The 23,217-nt window shown below is 40.9% G+C and overlaps 1 protein-coding gene across 2 annotated transcripts in view; it reads right to left on the bottom strand.

Annotated features, from left to right (window-relative positions):
• The window catches only part of SNAP25 (synaptosome associated protein 25), a 78,517-nt gene that overhangs the window by 21,421 nt on the left and 33,879 nt on the right, over positions 1-23,217 (bottom strand). For both annotated transcript variants that reach the window (XM_015241856.2, XM_006207387.4), the window contains exons 2-3: positions 6,492-6,627; positions 4,526-4,567 (exon numbers count right to left, since the gene is read on the bottom strand). In XM_015241856.2, the coding sequence (XP_015097342.1) occupies positions 4,526-4,567; positions 6,492-6,563 (114 nt within the window). In that variant the 5' untranslated portion in view covers positions 6,564-6,627. The remainder of the gene's footprint in view (positions 1-4,525; positions 4,568-6,491; positions 6,628-23,217) is intronic.

Here is a 23,217-nt window from a genome sequence, read left to right on the forward strand (position 1 = left end):
GATTCACAGAGCAATCAAGAGTTGGCCCCAGTTTGGGAGAACAGAAGCAGTAAGCACAGATCAGGGAGTCAGGAAGGCTGGATTGTGTTCTTAGCTCAGCCACCAACTCGTCATGAAGTTGTGGAAGAGTCACTTGAGCTTTCAGAATGTTTCCCCATGTTTAAGATAAGGATAGAAACGCTAAATAAGATTGGATAGTTGATAGGGTGGTTCATTCACTCACACACTCATGTATTCATTTATTCACTAAGTCACAATGAAGCCTCCACTCTGCTCCAGGCACTAAGGTAAGGGCCAACACGTGGCTTCTCAACTGTGCTCCAAAGAAAAAGAAACCATTTGGTCAGGTGGGTGGAGCTGGCATCTGGGAGTCAGTAATTCCAAATTCCAGACTTATCTTTGAAATTCTATTGCTCTAGAGCCACCTGTTCTGTGTCTCAGCTTTTCCAGCTATCAGATGGGGACAGAAAAATCTCCCTCACTTATCAGCACTTACAAAGATAAAATGAGTTACCGAGCATAAAGGCTTCTAAAAGTTCAACTCCATGGGAGGCTGTGATTCAAAAATAGAGGTAAAGGATTTAATTTGTGTGGAATCTCAATCAGTTAAGAATGAGCTGCTGTGTTTGATCTTTTTATTTTTTGTGAAATTCTCAAAATTTTTTTTGTGGGAGTTGCTGGTGGAAGGGCAGTGCCGGGGGTAGGAATTCACGCTCTGGAATCAGGTAGACTTGGGTTTGAATTTCATCTCTGTCATTTTCAGCTGTGTGTCTCTAGCAAGTTCCTTAACTGCTGTGTACTTCCATTTCCTCGAGCAAAGCAGTAGTAAAAGGCGACTACAGGGATTAAATTAGATAACATGAGCTTGGTGATGAGAGCTCTGAGCACAATGCCTGGCACAGACTGGGTTCTCTGTAAATTGTTAGAACTTGTATATGCAGTCCCACTGTTTTGCTGACAGCTTTTATCGAAGTAACTGGATTGTCCTTTGGGGGAACTTGGAGGGCAAGAGAGAAGATCAGGGATGGGGACGATACCTCGGGTGAAGCAGAATGTTACTTTCTCTTGTTCCTTAACGAGTATTATGTTTTAATAGCTAGGAGTCAGAGGAGGTGGTTCTATTTTTGCCTTTCCTCAATTCTTGGTTCCTGTTGGGGATTCCTGGGAAAATTCTGCCTAAGAACAGGGAGAGTGGGAGGTATCAGGGATTATTATTTTCATTTCTTTCTTTTTACTTTTGATTTCTCGATTCTTTTTATTTTTCTTGCTGATGAACGAAGACCATATTTATAGAACATTTTAAAGTCTTTCTTTTGTCACCCTGAAATGCTTTTCCCCAAAGTCCAAGACATCTGAGCTAAAATTAGGGCAGTCGGGCACTCTCCTAACAGCTAGAGTCCCAAAAGACCCCCCACATCTGCCCACCTGAAAACAACTGCCCAGGCGAAATTTTCTATTTTTAGTGGAAAGTCTGGCCTAACCAAGATAATATCTTTAGATTCTTATTTTCTTCCTGTGATCAAAGTGTCTTTGAAAGATAAGTTGGAAAGAAAAGAAAAGATGCTAAAACACCCATGAAATGTTGGGGAGCCCTCAGTAACCCCCACTCCATGAAAGCTCTGTGTGGGGCTTTTGAATCGGCCTGCCCTGCAATAGCATGGCTTTTCCTGGCTTAGTTTCATGGTCCCAGGGCATTAACGGGTAGACTTCACTTCCTGCAGTGAGTGTTGGCAGATTTAACCTTTTTGCCAGGAATCAAATATTCCTGCCTTGAGAACACATTCATGACCCTCCGTCCAGCATTCACTGTCTCCTCCTCTGTGCTCCTGAGGCAGGGGTGGCCTTGAATTTGAAGACCTCTTTTCACATCTGTTTTCCTGCATGATATCAGTTTTGATCTTCCACCCCCATGCACTAAGGTGAGGGCCTTCCATAAATATTTGCTGAAATGCATGCATCAAAAGAGTCAGTTCCCAACTCCAGGCTGGGAACCAAGTACTTTGAGATTTCTAATCTTGTTACCTGTGGACAGTATTCAGTTTTTCTGCACTTTCTCCACTGACCTCTGTGGAACTTTACATCGTCCTTGAAACACTGACGATGACTTCTATTAAAAAACAAGCCTCTATGCCTTCTACTCCGTTACACCCTAAAGTCCACGAGGGATGGCACAAAGTCCTATATTCCACTAAAAGTGGAACTGTTTGCCTTAGGGAGACTTCACAAGTTGAGCAGCCTTTCCTGTCTTTGAGACTGAATTTCAGTAAGAATTCAGCTCAATTCAAATTATATTGCACTGATGCACTTTGGGATCATGAGCAAGGATCCTGGCATTTCAATGCTCAGATTTTCCAAATGATTTCTGCCCTTGATGAATATTTAATGCCGATTCTCTTTAAAGAGAATTTCCTCCTTGACTGAAAGGCAGAATATCATCTGGGCAGCCAATGCCCTAGACATAAGGGGTGTTTGACCATTAATATAAAATAAGCCAGGAGGCTGTGAGAACAATCAATCCAGTCTGATAATGCCTTGCTCGTAATTTCCTAAGGATGGAAAGTCTAAGAGCCTCCTCTCACTTATTAGAGGGAGGAGATAGCTTCCATCTGTTTCAGCCACTGTTCCACGATGCAACTTCATTCTTGATCGGGAAACACTTTAGGGGAAACAAAAAATGTGTGATTTGAGAATCCTACTTCAATCAATAGAGCTTTTGAGATGTTTTCCCCCAGAATAAATTAGACTGCCTGCAGTCTAAGAAGACACAGCAAGAAATATCCCTGGCTCGAAGATTCCGATGGCGGAGGGGCCAGTTGGGAAATGTGCATTGGATGCTTTTTCTCCATCACTTTCCGCGTTCTAGGCAGTGTTTCAACATTGCACAGGTGGGCAAACGGATAATTCCGACAGTTTAGAAGTTTACTTCACGTGTACATACACACATAAATGAAAATGAAATTTAAGCTTAGAGACCAAGGTCATAAAGACGTATCAAGATAGTGGCATCAGCTGACTGCTGGGCTCCCTTTGGTCAGCCACCGTGAGAGCTCACATGGGAATATTACTCACATTTGTTCCTTTTACTTGTTCTCATGATAGGTTGAGGGGCAATACATCTATTGGGGAAGCCTCACCAGGCACTCTTAGATTAAGAATATCTGCCTCCTTCTTGGTCCCCAAGTATTTCTGCATAAGTGGTGTTGCCAGGATAGAACAAAGAAAACATTTCTCTTCATTAAGAAAGCAAAGGCTGCTTTCCTGTGCTGCCAAGGGCCCCTTGCTGGACTGCCTTCCTGTGGGGGTCAATTTGTGCTATGCTGCAGGCTCAAACTGTCGTGTTTTTGTGATAATAGATTTTGTTCGGTGCACCCCCCCACCCTTCCCCAGGGTCCTTGGAACTCATAGTTGCCACCTTCTCCTCCCCATCCTGTGGTGCATTTAGCCATATTTCATACCTAGGTGGGAAGCTGAAGCTGCAGAAATAAGGGGAAATGTTGGCTTCTACACAGTGGGAGGCGACTGCTCTTGCTTTTAGCCTTATATAATTTATCTATTTCTCTTTTCATGTCATTGCATAAGCAATTTACAGTAGCATGAGGCAAAGGAGGCCCATTTAATCATTCTGCTCAAAAAGCCCCAAGATCTCTACAGATGATAACCACACATGAATTTATACATTGATAAGCATTTTCAAAGCATAGCTAAAACAGCATTTCACTGAATAAAGATGATTAGGCTTGTTTTATTCGTTTAAAGATAAATATAGCTCATCCCATTCTGTTTCCACTTCATCTCTCCCAATGGACAAGTTCAATTAATCCATTTATTCTTTCTGGTTGACTTCTGCTCTCCCAAATTGGAATGAGCGAGCTTTATTGCAAATGCCCTTTTGATTCCATTATTGCTATCTGCCCTATTTTACCCATTTAAAAATAGTTGGGGATTCATTAACCATACCTTGCAAATGGATGTTCAATCCAGAGTCAGGAATATAAAAGAGCTTCTATATTTACATGGCTAGACTTGATGTTTCCCTTTACTAAAGAATTTTCCTATTATTTCATGAATTTTAGTGCCTGATTCTAAATGTAACAATTTCTGAAAACGTTATACCTCTATGGATAGATATTTTTCAAAGACACATGTGGCTGAAGTTTGAACAGAATGCCAAGATTAGCTGCAAGTTAGAGGCATCAAAATCATTACAAATGAGGATTTTATGTAGACAATTCTTTTGTGTATTAAAAATCACTCTGATTTGCTTTTGTGATTTCTTGGGAACATTTATTTACTTGGAAGGGCCATCCTCCTCTGCTTCCCAGACTTTAAAGATAGTCTGGGCTGGGAGGGAGAGTGAAGACTTTGATGGCTACCCGGCAACTTAAATACAGCATCTCCTTCATTAGGTGGCTTTCTGGTAGCTCCATTCACAATGGGACCATGACCCAGGGAACGGCAGTAGGATCCAGGCAAAGAATATGTCAGCCAAGGGGATTAGTTCACCTTAAATATAGTCACTTCTTACCTCTTCAACTAGTTGCAGCATACGACGGGTGCTTTCCAGCGACTAAGATAAAAAAAATAAATAAATAAATATTATGAGTGCAGGATCCAGAGGTCCTCGAAAATCAGAAAAATTTTCTTCAGTTAGGATACACAATGGGTCGCTATCACACATTCTTTGAAGTTTGTAACCGAAACACATTTTCAGTCTCTTTCCTGTGAGGCTTTCTGCATAGTTAAGATTCCCTAAAGCAATTACATTACAGCTGACTGTCATAAAATCAAAACCATATGAAGTTGATCTCGATATCAAAAGTAGAGTAATCTGCAAAAGATAATTTTGCATGTGCAGGATGCATGAAAAATTATCTCAAATACTCAGTGGACCAGTTGGGCCTCCCCAGACCAGGAATATTGAATTTTAAAGACAAATATAATTTTTCATGAATTGAGATGAATCTAACATCGAGTTTCTTATAAAGCTCCCAGAAACACAATTGGAAGTTCTTATCAGTACAAATCAAGTTGTTGCCCTAGGGTGGAAAGAAAATCAAGCGTGTTTGAAATAACTAGCTTATAGGAGACAGTGACAATAATTATCTTCATCCTCCGATAAGGAAAAATGAGATGGAAAGTGAACTCAGCACTGGTCCCTTGGGCACCAGTGTGGTCACCTTTTTCTTAGTTTCTTTGAAATTACTAGAATCCAGCAACCAGTGTGATTTCTCAAAGCTGTGCTTTTAAGTGACAAACTTATTTTGGACAAGAGTTCACAGGAATATGAAAAATGTTGACTTTCCTGGAAGAATTGTCAGCAGGCTGCTTTCTTTTAAACTAAAATGGTTGTCAGCAGTAGTGTGTTGGTAAATGTTTAACAAGTGGCTCTCCAGAAAAAAAAATATATGTGTGTGTGTGTTTATTTTAATGATATAAAGGATGAATAGCACAAAATTGACAAATAATAATAAGATGCACAATACTCTATATTGTAAATTCCAATAGATTCCTAGAGAAAACTTTTTTTGGTTTTTGTTGAACTCTTGTCCACAGCTAAGCTCCCATGGAACAAACGTAGTTCTCGCGTGAAGCTATTTACGTTATTATGTTATTTACATTACTAATCACTATATAATGTTATATAACGTTTAGTTACGTTAATGAGTAAGAGGAAAGTGAAACAATGGAGACATGTGGAATTTTATTCACTTGTTGATGATGCCAAGTGGCTTCTCTGCTGAAGAGAATCATAGTTTTCAAATACTGGAAGATTTTCTCAATTTTTTCTGTTATTCAGTGTAATGACTGCAGAGGTGTATACTTTGAAGTCTAATCTGAGTTATTAATATTTTTCTACTTTCTTAAGTCTAGAAGAGCAACAAAACAATAAGTCAGGCCCTGATTTGTAGGGTTTGAAGATTCATGGCATAGATACTCTTTTCCTGTCTGATTTCTAACTACACCGTAGTGTCCTCGAAGGTGAACTTGAGTCACAGTAACGCATCGTTATACAGTATCCCCACACAACAGACAAAACAAGCGTGAAAAACTTTGAAAGCATAGACAGTAGTAAAAATCACTAGGATGTGAAGAGACTTGAGTATTTATTATCTTTGATTTTAATATGATCTATTTAATTGTCATTTTATATAATTCAATTTCAATACCAGCTTGCAAAGTTCTAGAAAATGTAACAACCAGCTCAACACTGGCCGTAAGCCACCCAAAGATACTGCTTTTCTTACAGGATCTTGACTTCTGTAGATTTCTAGAAGTTGGGGGTTTGGGTTAAGTCATTGATCTGCACGTGGGTTTTATAACCAACTCATTCTGGTCTGCAGAGGCCTTAGGGTGTATAGGAAATCAAAGTCATACTTCTCCTTTTTTTTTTTTTTTTGAGACATGGCAAAGCCCTTTTCCCACCTCAACTTGAATATGACAAACCACGCAGCTCCCCTTCTTTCACTCCCTTCCCAGGTCTCCATCCTCACCTCGTCAGCCAGCTGGTCAGCCCTTCGCTGCATCTCCTCCAGTTCATTGCGCATGTCTGCGTCTTCAGCCATGGTAGCGGTGGGGGGTGGCTGGGCGCCTGGGTTGGGGCGTCAGTGATGGGCTTGATCACAGAACCTGGAAAGAAGTAGATTTGAACATGTGAGGGCTTATATGTGTACGTGCAGTTGTGCCCAAATAGGGGAAGATCTAAATGGTCCACACTCTGTCTCTATAACTCAGTTCTCTTCTTAGCTGGAAGCCATAATCAGACGGGAGTCGAGAGAATTATGCTGTTTCTCCAAAAGCCATCATGAATGCATATCTGCCTACTTTACAGTGGAGATAGACACCTATCTACATATGAAGTATTTTTTTAAGACACACACCACTCAAGAGTTTGGAATGTTGGGATGGAAGGATGTGGTTCTGTGTTAATACATTTAACCTCACATTTTTAAATTTAAACTTCATTTTTTAACAGCTTTATTGAGGTATAGTTAACATACACTAAATCCCACATATTTGAAGTATACAATTTGAGAAGTTTGACATATGTATACACCCAGGAAACCACGACCTCAAGAAAATAAACATATCCATCACCCCGCAAAGTTTCCTCATGCCTTTTATAATCCTACCTACCCACCCATTCACCCCATCTCACTGTACCCCTGCGCCATGACAACTGCTTATCTGCATTCTGTCACTATAAAATATTTTGCATTTACTAGAATTTTATATAAATGGAATGATACAGTATGTACTATTTTTCATCTGGGTTCCTTTACTTAGCATAATCACTTTGGGATTCTTTCAAGTTGTAGTTTGTACTAATAATTCATTCCTTGCTGCTGTTGAGTAGTATTACATTGTATTTAGAGCCATTTAGAAGCAAAAAACAGAAGATCTTTAGTCTCTTTCAGTTGTTATCTGAGGTTGCCAAGAGGGCTTATGTAGGTGTACACAGGCATTTTTCTAAAGAGGGATGGGCCCTTGGTCCTGAAATGTGACCAATGCACTTTTTTTTTTTGGCTACTCTCTTGAAACCCTATTATTACATTTTATTATTACCACTTATTACATTATTATTACAATTACAGGTAACCAGACTATGCTCCCTCCAGAGTCAGTCCGCCCCTTCCCTCCTTCCCTTACTCCTTTCTTTCTCCTGTCTTACCTTCCTTCCTTCTCAGATATTTATTAAGCACCTGTAATATGCCAGAACAGTGTTAGGCACTAGGAGGATATACTGTTGAACACGACAGGCAAATTCATTGCCATCACAGAAGTGCAGTCTAATTGGGAGGACAGGAGTGAAAGAAGAGAATTTTAGATTACTCAGTGTGATAATACTTATATTAGGAGACATACCATGGGTGCCCAGGGGTCACAGCAGGCCTCCCTGAGGAAATCATGTCCCCAGGACTGGCCCTTCAGAAGGAAGGAGGTAAAAGGCCTGAGGAAGGGCTCCAGATGGTAAGTATTTGATATGATGAAAACCTTTCTGTGTGTAGCACAGTAGTAGAGGGCATGGGCTCATGTGGCTGAGATATACAACTGTGCCCTGGAATTTTTCCTTACTTTTCCATGGTAGAGCATCATCTCTGGAAAATGGCTGCCCATTTTTAGTCGTCGTTGCAAAAAGGGTGTGCCATGTGGCTAGAGATGGCTCATGAGCTATAGCAGAAATGATGTGTGTTTCTCTGCCAGGTCAAGGATTTCAGAAGCAGGCATTCCTTCTCTGCCCTAGAGGATGGCAAGGCCATAAGACAGCAGAAACTGAGCCTGCTGAATTCCTGCATGGAGGAAAGCTGACAATTCACCAGAAAGACCTGAACCCTTATATGAGATAACAATGCATTTCCACTTTAGTGCACTACTGAAAAAGTGTGAGTGTTTTGTTTTGTTTTGTTTTGTTATAGCAGCTGGTGTTAGACTAATTAACAATGGCCTGAAGAAGCTTAAAAATGGAATAGACATATTGCAAGGGAGCATGACTTCCTAGCTGAAAAACACCATTGTGTTTGTCCTTCCATTAAAAATTGAAGCTGGGAGAGATTAGATTTAGGGTTTTGAGGCAAAATTATGTTTAATTATTTTGATTATAACTATTGCTATTATTATTTATATAAGAAGGAATTTGTGCAAAAATAAAATGAAAACTCTTCATTAAAAAGATCAAGAACCAGGTGAAGGTACAGCTCAGAGGTGGAGTGTGTGTACTTGGCATGTTCAGGGTCCTAGATTCAGTCCCCAGCACCTCCATTAAAATAAATAAACCTAGCTACATGCCCCCCCTAAAAAAATCTCCAAATGAAACAAAATTAAGGAAAAGAAAAAGATCAGGAACATACCCATTGGGAGGCAAGAGAACCACAGTCCAGAAGCAGGCCCTCGATGCGAGCCTGGGGGAGAAGGACTCCTGACCTTTTCTTCCAGGCCCGCTCTGTACTACTTTCTCAGCAGTAAAGGTTGAATTCCTCTGGGATTTTAATTTAGTGTATATTATTAGAATCTTTCACGTACGTTATCACTCTTGTGAAATAACATACTATCCAGAGTCCCAGTTAGGAGGAACCCTACAGTGAAACTTCTTTGGTGTTAATAGATTTCACAGTTTTTTTCTACCCAATGATTCTTGGGCAAAGCATCAAATTTGAAATCATAGTAAAAAAGGGAAAAAAAATATCCAGAGCTGCACTCTACTCGTAGCATTAAAATAAAAGGAAGTAAACTTGTGGAAGGTTAGTTTTATGGGCAGTCTTTTAAAAAACCGACTGGGCATTGTACTGTAAGCCTGACCATTTTCACACACCTATTCTGGCCGCCAGAATCTGTACTCATGTTATGATGTAGAGTTTAAATGCTTTGCATTTTACTTAAACTCAGGTCTCTTTATTTTATATTTTATTTTATTTTATTTTATTTTATTTTATTTTAATTTATTTTATTTTATTTTATTTTATTTTATTTTATTTTATTTTATTTTATTTTATTTTGCTTTATTTTATTTTATTTTTTCAAAGTACTTATTACACACCCCAACAGACCAGAATGTGAAATGCGCTCCTCAGTATCAGCTGCCTTCATATGGTGACTTCAATTCATCAACGAGTTTTTAAGGGAGTAACCTCGTTTCACACACATGAAACTGAAAGATTCAGCTGAAAGCATCACAACATCCAGCCTCACATGTCTCAGGATTGGCACCACTTCCATTTTAGAAATTAGGAATTTAAGAAACAGGCATTGGAAGGAATTTCTACCAAGTCACTCCTGAACCTTAAGATGAGAAGAAATAAAATTCCCGTGTTCCTCTGAGTATCTGGGATCTGCCCTCCAGGATAAAAAGGCGGACCCGTGGAAACCTTGAGTAGATTGTGGGCAGAGCTTTGATGTCTGAAAGACTGAGCTGGGCTGTTGGCTCTGGCACTCAGTTGCTGGGTGACTCTGGGCAAGTTTATCACTGTCTCTGAGCCCTAGTTTTCTCAACAGGGCAAATAATACCAGTTTCATTGGCTTGTTGAGGGGAATATATTAGAGAAAGTTCTGATCAACCTTGTTTGTAAGGAGGTAGGGGCTTAATATTCAGAAATCTTTGCTCATTCAGGATACGCTAGTACCCTTTGCTAAGAGTGGAACAAATCCAGTATTTGCTAATTAGCTTTCCTTTACCAGTGGCTGGGCAGGAGGTATGTTGCTGCGGTGCTGAGCACCCGTGGAAGCCGGAAACTGGGGAAACCAGCAGACTGCCTGAGCCTCCGGTCTCCAAGCAGCACCTCTCACAGGATTTCCACGTGGAGACAAACAAGAGTGCCTTCTCACCCAGTTCTCCATCTTCACATTATGCTGCTGGGTTCCTTGAGGGAGCTTCTTTCTTCAGTCTAAGCAAGCAACTGACCTTTCCTTTTAAAGAGGCCAGTGTATTGGAAGGCAGAGGTCTGTGTGCTTTCAGACCTGTAGCACTGTTGCAGCTTCCTCTTCCTCTACATCTGTTTGCTGATGGGTGTGCTCTCTCTTTCTCAGTTACAGACACATGCACGCAAATGCATGCACACGCACGCACACACGCACACACGTGCGCACACACGCATGCACACACACACATGTGCACATGCACACAGGTCTTACATGTTTCCTTGGCAATCTCCTCTCAAAGTTGCTATTCTCAGCCCTTGAAGAACAGCTGTAGGGCCCCCGGCTCCAAGCTGACCATAACCTATAAGGATCTGGCTGATGGACAGCTGGCAGAGTGGCAGAGAAGCCATGTGTAGACACACATCTTGTTTTTATCACTTTCACGGTTCCCCCCCTCCCAGGACCTCCTACACCTTTGTCCTGCTCTAAAGGGTGGCGGGTATGTCTGTGCTTGGGAGGAGGGCCAGTGAATCTGACAGTTCTCTAGCACATGGCATTTCAAAGCTGAAAAAGCAATGGCCACTCACCTAATAAGAATGGGGGGAGCACAGGCATGGAATGCCCCTCCAGATCCTCTGTTCAGATGTTTATTGCTAGTATTAGATAAATCGTCCCTACAAACCCAAAACCCGTGCATATTAGCATCCGAAGAGACAGCACCAGAATAAGGATGCTGATTAGCAGTAATTTCAGTAGCTGAAAGGATGTTAATTCATCAGTAAATGGAATTTATTCTCTAAGTGGCATACAACACTTCACTCGTATTAGCACGTAACCTCCATCCTGTGTGTTGCCCGAGCTAGGCATGTGGCCTCAGCCAGCAAAGCCTGCTTAGTAAGTGACAAAATTAGAAGCAGAACCACACGAAACTATTCCCTGGGGCTCTGATGTAAGGCTTTTCCCCAGTCCATTAAGGCCCCAACAGTATCCCTTTAATTATCTCAAATCACCAGTGTTTAGCGAAGGGTCTGGCCCCTCGTAGGAGTTCAGTTTACCTTGACTTGTTGAATGAATGAATGAACTGTTCTGACACCCCCAGGTGGCATTTGATGTTTCCAAGACAGCAGTTTTCCAGGTGTGGTCCAGGGCAGTGCTTCTAAAACTTCAGTGGGCATCAGAAACCTTGCTGAAACAGATTGCTAGATCCCACCCTCAGAGATTCTGAATCAGTTGGTTTGAGATGGGGCCCTTTCAGGTTATAATAGCAGAGCCAGAGACCACATGCTCTCAAAGCTGAAAATATTTACTCTCTGGTCCTATACAGAAAATTGTTGCTGATCTCTGGACTAAATAAAGTTAATCAGAAACCCCTAAAGCACTTCCTGTCCACAGGGCACTGTACATTTGCTATAGAGAGATACAAGGTGGATAATGTTTTTCTGTCTGTAATTGTCTGTATTTGTCTGTAGAATTCATGTTGCCTGGTGCTTCCTGTGACCATATTTTGTGTTTCCTGGACCATATTTTAAAGCAAGAAATGATGCATGGAGTAAAGCATAAAAGTGAATTTGCTTTTGATTGACAAGAGTTTTAGGGCTGCAAATCTGATTTAATCCATGTGATTAATCGCAAGGCTCTGGGATGCCCTCATAGCCCCCATAAAGATTCCTAATTTTCATGATCAGCTGCAGATCAAGGTTCCCAGCATCCACATCAACATCAGGCAGTTTGCGTCAGAGATAGAAACTGGGCGGTTTGCGTCTGAGAGTCTGTCACTGTTGAGATATGTGGTACAAAGTGGGCTGGTTATCCCTTAATGTCAAGTGTAATTTGTAAAGCTTGTCATTCTTATTCTGCATCCAAGTCTATGTGAGACCCACACTGGACACGGGGCAGACGGACCCCAGAGAAAACCCTTCCTCTGTCATCAAGGGACTTAGTCATTTACACGAATTAGGCTAAGACTGCTTTCTCAATGCAGAGTCTGGACTCAGATATGGGGTTAGGACTCAGGAAGACCTGATGAGCATGGATATTTAGGTGTGTGGTTTTGATGTACTAGGTTGACAGAAACATGGATGGCTATTATGCTGGGGACATTGGCTATTAGTGCGAGTGTCATAGGGCAGGGATGTCATGGAAAAATGTAAGGAGAATACATCTATTTCTCTCCATGTTTCACACTTTTATTAATAAACCAACAAACCTATAAACGTCAGTACCTATCAGCTGAATTATTATAGAACATTGAAACCTGCATCTTTGTGTCCCCACATTGCAATCATTTGAGCAAAGCCTCTGTAGGACAAATCTCTCTTCTGCTGTAGACCTTTGTCGGCTTTCTGGTGGAGATATGCTTTCAAATTCAACAGAAGTTTATTAATGACTCACTATGGTCAGCAAAGCCCAAAGAACACAAGGATTTTACAAACTAACTCTGACAACCCTCCTTAAATCATTAATAAAATCACACTAATATTTATTGTGGGCTATTCTTTTCAGGGCACTGTTTTAAATGTTTTTCACATAATATCTAATATAAACCTTAAATGACACATGATGTGCATACTATTACTATCCCCACTTTGTAGATTAGGAAATAAGCTTAGAGGTAACTCTACTGACACACAGATAAATTTTATATCAGGAATCTGGGTTATTTTAAAAAATAAATGTTCAAAGCATATTCTCAAAGTAAGTTGTGTGGATATTTTACCTTTTAATTAAAAACTGGGAACTTTTATTTTTAGTTTCATTTCTATACTGGAAAATAATAGAGTGGTCTGATAGGTACATCTCAAGTAAATCCCAGTTTTGATGTCATTTATCATCTCTACCTATGTTTTTAATCTCCAGTTCTTTTCTCCTTGCCTTTATTCTTATTTTATTTCTCTTTTCTTCCTATGATGTGCTATTGTGTTGTCCTTTTCATATCTTCTTGAATTGGCAAAAGATTCATTTTACATTTTTTTCTTGTTCTTGGTACAGTGTACTACGTATTGCTATAAATTATCCTCTGTATGTAGAGTGGTCTTTGTTATTTCCTTCTAAATAGTTTAAAGTTTGTTTTAGTTTCTTCTATAACTCAAGAGTTATTTGAGAATATGACTGTGTATTTTAAATAAGAAGGGTTTTTTTTTTTTTGGTAATTTCTAACTCTGTTTTCATTATGGTCTGCTAAGGTGGCCCATACAGTTTTTGATTTTTGAAATTTGGTGAGATTTCCTTTACACCCTAACCTATGGCCAATTTCTGAGAATGTCTGTGTTTGAAAACAGAGTCTTTTCCATATTTGACTCTATCTACCTACCTACCTACATCAAGTGGAGCGGAAAAGGAAGGTTTGTTATTCAAACTCTCTGCAATCCTTAGTTATCTTGATCTCTTGATTTTTATGTATTCAAATTCTCCATGGCAACTATAGCTTTATCAATTTCTTCTTATATCTCAGCCCATTTTTGCTTTTTCTGTTTTACAGCTGGGCTGTCATATATGTAGACCCATTCATGGTGGTTAACCCAGCATATACTGTACCATAAAATATTAAGAAAAACATGGTGGGCTGAAAAAAGGCTGCCACCTCAGATCAAGACGGCCTCCCAAATGCTGGACAACTGTATACTTGCATTTCTAGACAGTTTTATCACAGGACTGCCAGAGTGGCCCATCCTATGCTTGCAAAGCCCTTCAGCCTTACTTGATGCTGCACTTGGATCCTCCCACTCTGGGTGCATAAGAAGGACTTGTGGTTTTGTCAAAAATGCAAATTCCAGCCCTATCTTTATAGATCTGTTTCCACAGGCAGTGTGACTGGGAATCAGGCATTTTAATAAACAACTGAAAATTTTTAGGTGCAAGGAGACCTCAGACCCTGCTACTGAGAAGCCCTGTTGTGAGCACTTGTGATTTAACTGTGGACCAGTTAATGGACATAAAATGGATGAGAGACAGTAAATCAATTCATGCATGAGCCATTTTCCAAACCACTACACCCCACCACATTCCTAAATGGGACTCTACGTTTGCACATCTGGATATATGAGCAGGTACAGTCCTGATCTGGTTTCTTTTGAGAAGGGAAGTCTGACTTCCTCAATGAGCCCCTTCCCTGGGCTATTCTGAAATTAATGACAGCATGACTGACAGGCAGCTTTGGCTTGGTTCTTGCTTTTTAGGGACCTGGGTCGGGGTGGCCTGGCATTTCAATTCAGCCAGCTTTGGCATCTCTTAATTGTAACAGAGCAGCCAGCCACAACCAACACTGATTAGGCCTAAATTTCCCCTTTTCACAAATGCCAGTGTTTCCCTTTTCTGTTTTGCAAATGTGGCCAAATGGGTATTTAGCACTGAGGTTTGTATTATGCAACAGTTCCTGATTGTTTACTTGGGAGCCAGGGATGGAGGAATCACTGACCAGGAGAGAGGGAAGGGCAGAACTGACCCTCATCTCATTTACCCTGATCATAGTCAAAGCAAACCACAGTAATTGGTTCATCCATTTAACCGATATTTACTGAGTGCTTCAGTTAGTACAGCCACATCCGGCTTGGAGCTGGAGGGGAATGGCAGCCTCTGAAGGATGCCTGTAGGAGATCTAGCTGAAAGCCTTTGCTTTTAGGTCTCTACCTCCACCTTGCCTTGGGAAAGAACTGATGAAAACGTTTGTATCCCAAGGTACCTGGCTTGGTTCCTCAGAGAAGAATGATATTCAGTAGGACTAACACTTGGCCACATGAAAAACAAAATGCCCTAAATAAAATGATTCCAGTCAGGAGTGCTTGAACAGATAGAATCCAAGTCCAGGCAAGCAGATCCTCATTCTCAACAAAACAAACTCTTTCTGTGTCCATGAGCCAATCAATGGTCGGAAGGAAGCGGCTGTATGTTCTGGCTCCTGACAGCTTGCCTGCGGTAGTAGATGTGGTTGGGGCTCTGCTAACCCCCCTGGGATGTCCCTCACTTGGCTCCATGTGGTCATTCCCCAATTTCTGTGCATTTCATCCTGACTCACGTATGTGACCCTCTTTGTAGGACCACCCTAGTGGGGCTTCACCTGATCTGTTAGAGCTGCAAGTCCCTGGTCTCTCCAGGGCAGACCCCTAGCTGGTGACTTGCTGGCACAGGAGTACAGAAGCCCAGCTTTTCTTGCCTTCAGGTGAGATACACCATGAGGTGCAGTGGACGCTCCACAGGTTTTCTCAGGGCCATGCCAAAGCTAGGACCTCACCTGCAATTGCTCCACTGCCCGGCTTCCCCTCCACTTCGCAGTCCTGCTCCTCCCTCCCCCATTTTGATTTCTCCCAGAAGCAGCTTCTTAATAAATCACTTGCATAAAAACCCTTGTCTAAGAGTCTATTCTCTGGAACCCAACCTAAGACCACTTCTCTTGACTTGTGAGCTATATTTTATCAAGAATGGATGGCTATATACCACATACTGAAAGGAATGAACAAATCATTGCACTAGGAAAGTGGGGGAGAGAACAAAAATTCCCTGTATTCCCAGCCATGCCAAACAATATGGTAAGTCCTGGCTGGAAGTAAGGACTTCCATTGGATTTGAAGACTCCATATTCAAAGTATCACAGAGTGGCTAAATCTTGTAGATTATTGGAGCATCTTCCTCACAGGGGGAAGACCATTCAGAGGGTGGAGTAGTTTGTTCATGGCTGCATTGTTTTCTGGAATCCACATCTTTTAACTATCAATCCAAGGCTCATCTTTTTAAAAATTAATTAATTTATTTAAAAACTTTTTTTTTTTTTTTGCAGGGGAGGTAATTAGGATTGAACCCAAGACCTTGTGTATGCTAAGCATGTACACTATCACTTAAGCTGTATCATCCCCCACTCTAGGGCTCATCTTAAGGTATCCTTGAAACAGCAAATATCAGAAAACCCAAGAGGGAGGAACTTGTCTGTGCTCACTGAGTGTTTTCAGAACATATAGGAATAACATGACTAAGGCCAATACGCTCTGTGTTCTCCTACTGTTGATCTGAGGCAACCACTCTTTTTTATCTGCCATAATATCATCTCGCCATTAACAAAACCAAAACTCTAGTTTCTTCTGGCTTAGGTCTTTTTGGTGGGTACTGATCTTGGTGTAGAAATTTTCTCTCCTGAACTAAAAGGAGGCACATGATCTATATGGGGTTTAGCAAAGAATCAGTAGTGTTTGCATTGCTAAACTAACTAAGTTTTGACATTTTCTATCATTTTGACTTCCTTCTGGAGACATGATGAACAGCTTAACAGGCAAATGTCACTGCTAACCGTGATTTCTGTTTTCCTAGGAAAAGTGCTCATGGTGAAGACACCCAACGCCAAGTCCTCCACATCACAGACCCATTATCCTTGTGAATTGTTAGTTTATCCCAAACCCTAGGCTTCTTGTGCCTTCTTCACAATTGAAGCATAAATGCACACCAGATTGTTAACTTACTTAATGTTTTTAAAAAATTGATTTTAATGGACTCATCTTTCAAACTTAGCCTTTTTCTAAGTGATAAATCCATAAAATCAGAGGTTTTATGTGTTAGTTATATTTTCTCAATGGACATTAAAGTAGATATAAAACTATTCAAATTTGAAAAACAAAGTATATATATCATGCTTTTAAGCTCACTTGGAAAGCCATCAAGTGTGTTTGTGTGTGTGTGTGTGTGTGTGTGTGTATACTCAGTCCAGATCTATGTCATTGGCTTAAGGCTTAAATTTTGGCCTTTATTCTGCTTTGGTTAGGGAATTTTCTTGCCCACTGATTCTCACCCGGAGAGCTTGTTAAAACTCAGCTGGCTGACTCAGTAACTGATTCAGGAATAGGGTCTGATAATTTGCGTTTCTAGGAAATTCTCAGGTGTTCCTGCTGCTGATGCTTAAGGGAACACACTTTGAGAATCACTGATCTGATCTGACTATGAGGTCACCTGAATCCTGCTGCTAGAATATTTTTGCAACTTCCCTGGATAAGCCTTTTATGCAAGGTGCTTCCTGGAGTGTCCAAAAGAACAGAAAGATGGAACATTGTATTGGTAGAACAAGTTATCCAACTAGAATTGTGTCTTCTTTCTAACAAATACTTGTGTGAAGGGAAGACTCATCCTGAGACTTGTTTTCCTTAAAACGTAATATCTAGTTTCAAAGTCATGGGAGATGAGCCCCACAACTATCATCTACTCTAACTACTAGAGGCTGAGTTTGTCCATGAAATAATTACTGAGAAATACCAAATAGTCAGGGGACAATTTGCAATAGACTCCAGGGAACAAAACCATCAGCAGTGGGGAGAAATTATAGGAAAACAGAGTTTGGCCCAGCAGGGAAACTCGGAGCGATCTGTCCAGAGTCTGAGTTGAAAGCCTTGGATGAAGTGAGTTGCTGTTCTCAGAAATATTCAGGGAAAGGCTAGTGGCCTATGGTGAACAGAGTCAGCTAAGAGAGGGGACACTGGATCAGGTGATGTGTAAGTTCCTTTCCAAACCTGTGCTCTCTGGCTCTGTAAGGGAAGTCAAGGTGTATTTATGACGTTGATGCTGCAAGACCAGGACCCTTGGAAGAGTAGGGTCTTCGTAGCCACAGCAACTGGGCTTCACTGATTAGCTGGGCAAGTCTTTAATATGACTCCTCAGCATCCCCTTCTTCCACAGGCAGTCATGGAGATGGGGACTTTGATGGACCTAGTTCTGCCTTTTGAGAAAGGTTTGCATGCAAAAAGCAACACTACCTGCTTCTCTGTATTAAAGGATCCATTGTGGGTAGAAACAAGAAATACATTTCCTACGTGGACAAGCTTCCAGGAAGGAGATGATTCATTTGCAAAGTCAGCTTCATGGAGGTGAGAGAACCAGAAAGTCCAGCCTATAGTTATTTCTTAGATTAATTGACAATCTCATATGAAACATAATAGTCATATGCTCTGGACTTTATAATTTTCACCCCTGATGAAGATAATGATTTTTTTCTTCTTGACCTGAGATAACAGTTCTGTTCTAGCTCTCCCTGAAGCAGGCAGGACCTTCAAACACAACCCCCCTCCAAACATACCCATCGTGGACCAACCTCCTGAGCCTAAGCTAAGAAACTCACTGAAAATTATTTGCTCTAGAAATGAATTCACAGCAGGGTTTCTTTAAATAGCAAAGCTCCTAGCTTACATTCTAGCATTTTACAGATCATTAAGTACTTGACAGAGAGGGTGTGAACAAAAAAGAAAAAAGTCTGGCCAAAGTATCAGGCGTCTCAGCTGAAGGCAGAAGATCTCCAAATGATGGTAAAGTGTCTCTGAAGTGATTGTGTAAATCTGGGAACTGAAGACTGACTTGTAGAATTAGATTTACCCAAATCTCCAGCTGCTTATGATAAGTAACTTATGTGTCTGTAACTACCACAGTGTATATATATGTGTATATAACTGACTCACTATGCTGTATATCAGAAATTAGCACAACACTGTAAATACTTCAATTAAAAATAAGAAGTTAATAGTAAGTCAAACACAGAGAATTACGTAATCTTTGGGTGCGTCCCTTAGACATGTATCTATCTTTTTGCCTTATTTCCAAGTTTTGCATAATTTTTCTTAATAATAGAAACTGGAGAGTCTTCTTTCCTTGGGCGCTCTGCCAGGAAATTTGTAGCAGCCTCCAGATGAATTCCTTTTGCTTTGGAAGGCTGAGTCCTTTCTCCTAGTGTGCTTAGTAAAGAGGAGTTTTAAAAAAGGTTCTCAAATCTGGGGTGGGTGGGGAATTAAAATCTCCTGAGGAGCTTTAAAAAAATCCAGATGACCAAGCAACACCCCAGAGCAATTCAGTGAGAATCTCTGAGAATGGGTCCAGGCAGCAGTAGGTATTAAAACTCTTCAGGTGATTCTAATTGCAGCCAGACTGGGAACCTCTTTTCCAGGGGTTTGGGCAGAAGGAGGGAGGGAGGGATGAATAAATGGAGCAAAAGGGATTTTTAGGGCAATGAAATTATTCTGTATGATACTCTAGTGGTGGCTACATGTCATTATGCATTTGTCAAAGCCCATAGAATGTACAAGATCAAGAGTGAACCCTAATGTCAGCTGTGGACTCTGGTTGATAATAATGTGCCCATGTTGGTTCATGGATTGCACCAAATATGCCACACTGAGGAGGGAGGTTGAGGGTAGGGGAGTATGTATGTGTGGGTGGGGAGGGCTGTGTATTTTCTGCTCAATTCTGCTGTGAACCTGAAACTGCTCTAAAAAAATAAAGTCTATTTAAAAAAATGTCTTTCAGGAGGTGGATGTTTAAACAAACTGTGGCATATCTATGCAATCCAATGTTATTCAGTGTCAAAAATAAACCAGCTCTCAAGCCACAAAAAAGAAAAGACTGAGAATCACTTTTCTACTAGAATCAATATGTGTCTACGTCTATAAATAAATTTACCTTTAAATTAGAATCATACAAGTGTCTATATTATCCTGTTTCACTAATTGTATTTTGAAAATTTTCATTAATCATTAAATATTTCTCAAATGCTGTTTTAAAGACTACACTGTATTTCATCATATAAATGTGTTATAATTTATTTGGCTAATCTATTCTTGGACATTTAGTACTGTTTTTTCTCTCTCTCTTTTTTTTTTTTTAACCATTGTAAGTTAGACTACCATGAACACATTTACATACAAATTTTATCTACTTTTTTGATTATTTCCTTACAAGGGACTTCTGGAAGTGGATTTGTAGGTCAAAAAAAAATGTTTTAAAGACATTTGAGACCTATAACCAAAATAGCTTCCTACAAAGTCTTACCAATGTATACTTTTTAAACTGATGATTTCCTTAATTTTTTATTTATAAAATATTTGCATATTTTCATAACAGTTAAAAATTATTTTCTTTTAGTCTTTCTCAATGTCATTTTTAGTTTAATTTTTTAATCCAGCTCGAATTTATGTTAAAATATATAAAGAGTTAAAACTCTAATTTCACATTTTTTCCAAACAGGACCCTTTTCAACATCCTTTGTGGAATAATTCATTCTTTCTCCACTCACTTATGTGAAATAAAAGATGTAGGTTAGTTAACTGCTTGGTAATGGTTGATAGACTCTCAGATGCATGTGAAGATTTAAACTACTAACAAACTATTTTGAGTGTATTCTTATCTCAGTTTTAACCATCACTATTTCTTAGAGATGTCTAGTTCTGGTTTTAACTCTCATTCACTTTGAGAACACTTAGGTGTTGAAAAGCAACTCAAATCTCATCCTCCCTAAGATGGCTTTAATCTGTCTGCAAGCAGCTTGTAGCTTTGCCAATAACAGGCCTGCCTACATCCATCTGTTCTACTTTAAATTTTCTCCCTCTGTAATATTGTTCAGACCTCTGCATTATCTACAAAGAAAGGTTTTTCTACATAATGGCTCAGATTGACTTATTACCAGTTCCGAATTTAGTAGGGTCCATTTTCATATATTTTTGTTTACATATACTTAATTATTTTTAATATTATTTCTATAATCATTATAGTCTCATTGTTTTGTGCTTAATGGCCCTATTTGAAATCATTAAATGAAGCTTGAAGTTGTAAAGCCACATTACACAAAAGAAAAGGAGGCCAGAATTTTTAATTATGCTCAAGAAAACAGAAACATTTCTGATGACTGCTGGATACAAAATCTCTCCGTCCTATCCCACAAGACTCCTCTATTAAACCACAGGAAAAGTAGGCTCGCCTACCCAGTTTCTTAATGAGTTGTACTTCGTGAGCAGTATTACTCTTTGTGAGCTTTGTTGAGTCTGGCGCTTCTCCTATTTTCAAGCATTGGACAGACCCCTAGTGACCACATGTTACAAAGAAGAACAGATGACCTCAGTGGATTTCCACAGCCCTGAGAAAGCAGAGGAAGATGTGTGTGCTAATTGTTCCAGAAACTGAAAATAGCTTACCCTGTCCCATTCACCCTCTCCCACCCAGTCTGTCTTTTTTTTTTTATTGAGTTATAGTCATTTTACAATGTTGTATCAAATTCCAGTGTAGAGCACAATCGTTCAGTTATACATGAACATACATATATTCATTGCCACATTTTTTTCGCTGTGAGCTACCACAAGACCTTATATATATTTCCCTGTGCTACACAGCATAATCTTGGTTATCTGTTCTGCATATGTCTTGATCAAGCAGTTATTTGCTCAATTGAGGGATACACACAAGATGGTGGATGAGGACTAAAGGTGTCAGCTGTGGCCAGGGGATCAGGCACACTTGATGGCCCTTTAAGCAAACTTAGAAGTGCTTCCCAGCACCAAGGAGTCCATATGAGACCATCCCAAATTTTGAAAACCTGGCAGGTTGGTGGTCATCACCTTTACACTCACCCAAGGGCCCACTTGTACTTTGTGATCTGGCAAATTCCAACAGGCGAACTATCAGGTCTTTCTCTTGCCAAAAGATATGGGCTGCCCTGATGTCATTTCAAGGAACCGTAGCTGGCAGATGTCTGGGCTGAGGAGCCACACTGAGTCTCCACAACCTTCTTACTTCAAATGAAGAAACAGTCGAAAGCCTCAGACCCCTGGCTATGGCTGAACTGAAGGAGGAAGCGGAGGGAACTTCCCTGCGGTCAGGGAGGCACACAGCAGGCTGTGCCTGTTTGGGATAAGTTCCTGAGGCTCTGGGCTTGCTCAGTGCATGAAAAAGAAGCTCCAGAGATGCAGGCCCGGCTGGAAGGCACTTCACCTTCAGGACACAATTTTATTTTCCTTGGAGGGTTCTGGATGCTTCTTTCTTCACCCAGCACAAGCCCCAAGACTTCCTACCCTGCTTCTCCTCCTGCCCTCAAAGTATTTACAAAACATGTAGTTCAAGGTGGCGCCTATTGCTCAAAGCAAGCCCTGGTTTTGTAGGAACTTCAAAGCAGGACCCTCCTTCTTTGGGGTTCCACAAGTTCAGGGCAGAGAGACACCTCTCTTCTGGCAGTGAGGGTGAGGAGAAAAGGAGGTGGTCCTAGACTGGCTTCTTCCAGAAGCCAATCTTGAGTCAAGAATCTGTATGTAAGGGGTTTATTGAGGAAAGGCTGTCAGCGGAGACCAGGCAGGGAGGGGAGGAAGTTGTCTGAGGGAAGAGGAAGAGGCCAAGCAAGACAAGCCCATCCTGAAGGGAGTCTTGGAGCATAAGACATGCATTAGAGTGTGTGCTCCCTCAGGGCTCCCACATCAGTCAGTTATTGGTAAAATCCGCTGGCTGGGGCAGGAGAAGACCCCCAGGCATTTCTGGGACTCTGTCCGGATAAGGCAGCTCTCAAGGGGTTACATACTGGCAACCCTTTGTGTGGGTGGAGTCACAGGCTGTCTTTAGCAGCAAAACCTGCAGAAGCTGCGCAAAGGGATGGGTCAGGGACCCAAAGGGATCCAGTGGCAGACCCGTAGGGCCTGTATGGGAACCTCTGGGGACTGATCTTCTCTCAGCTCTGGGTGGAGCGGTACCCCAGAACCAGAGATGTCACCTTGCCAAAAGCAGGTGGTAAGCCATCTGTGGGCTCTGCGGGAACACGAGGCACATCCTGCTTAGGGAAACCTGCCAGTCAGCAGGGGAACAGCCTGGCCAGGTCACTCCAAACCTGCCTGGCTGGGCCCTTTGCAATGTCAATATCTTTTCTCCCATCCCAGGGTGTGCGTGACACGTAGATCACAGAACTTTCTGTGTCATTACATGTATGTGCAGCTGTCAGACACCTTGTGATCATAACACAAATACACTTTTGGAGTTATTATTGAATGACACCCGGAAGGGGGAATTGCACGTGAAAATTATATATTCAACCCTCCTCACTCTGAGAAGTTCAACAACACTCATCAGTTTTGCAAAATGTCCAAGACCCTTGGCTGCTTG

This window comes from Vicugna pacos, chromosome 19 (genome assembly GCF_048564905.1).
Source record: "Vicugna pacos chromosome 19, VicPac4, whole genome shotgun sequence".
In the NCBI taxonomy this organism is placed as follows: Eukaryota; Metazoa; Chordata; class Mammalia; order Artiodactyla; family Camelidae; genus Vicugna; species Vicugna pacos.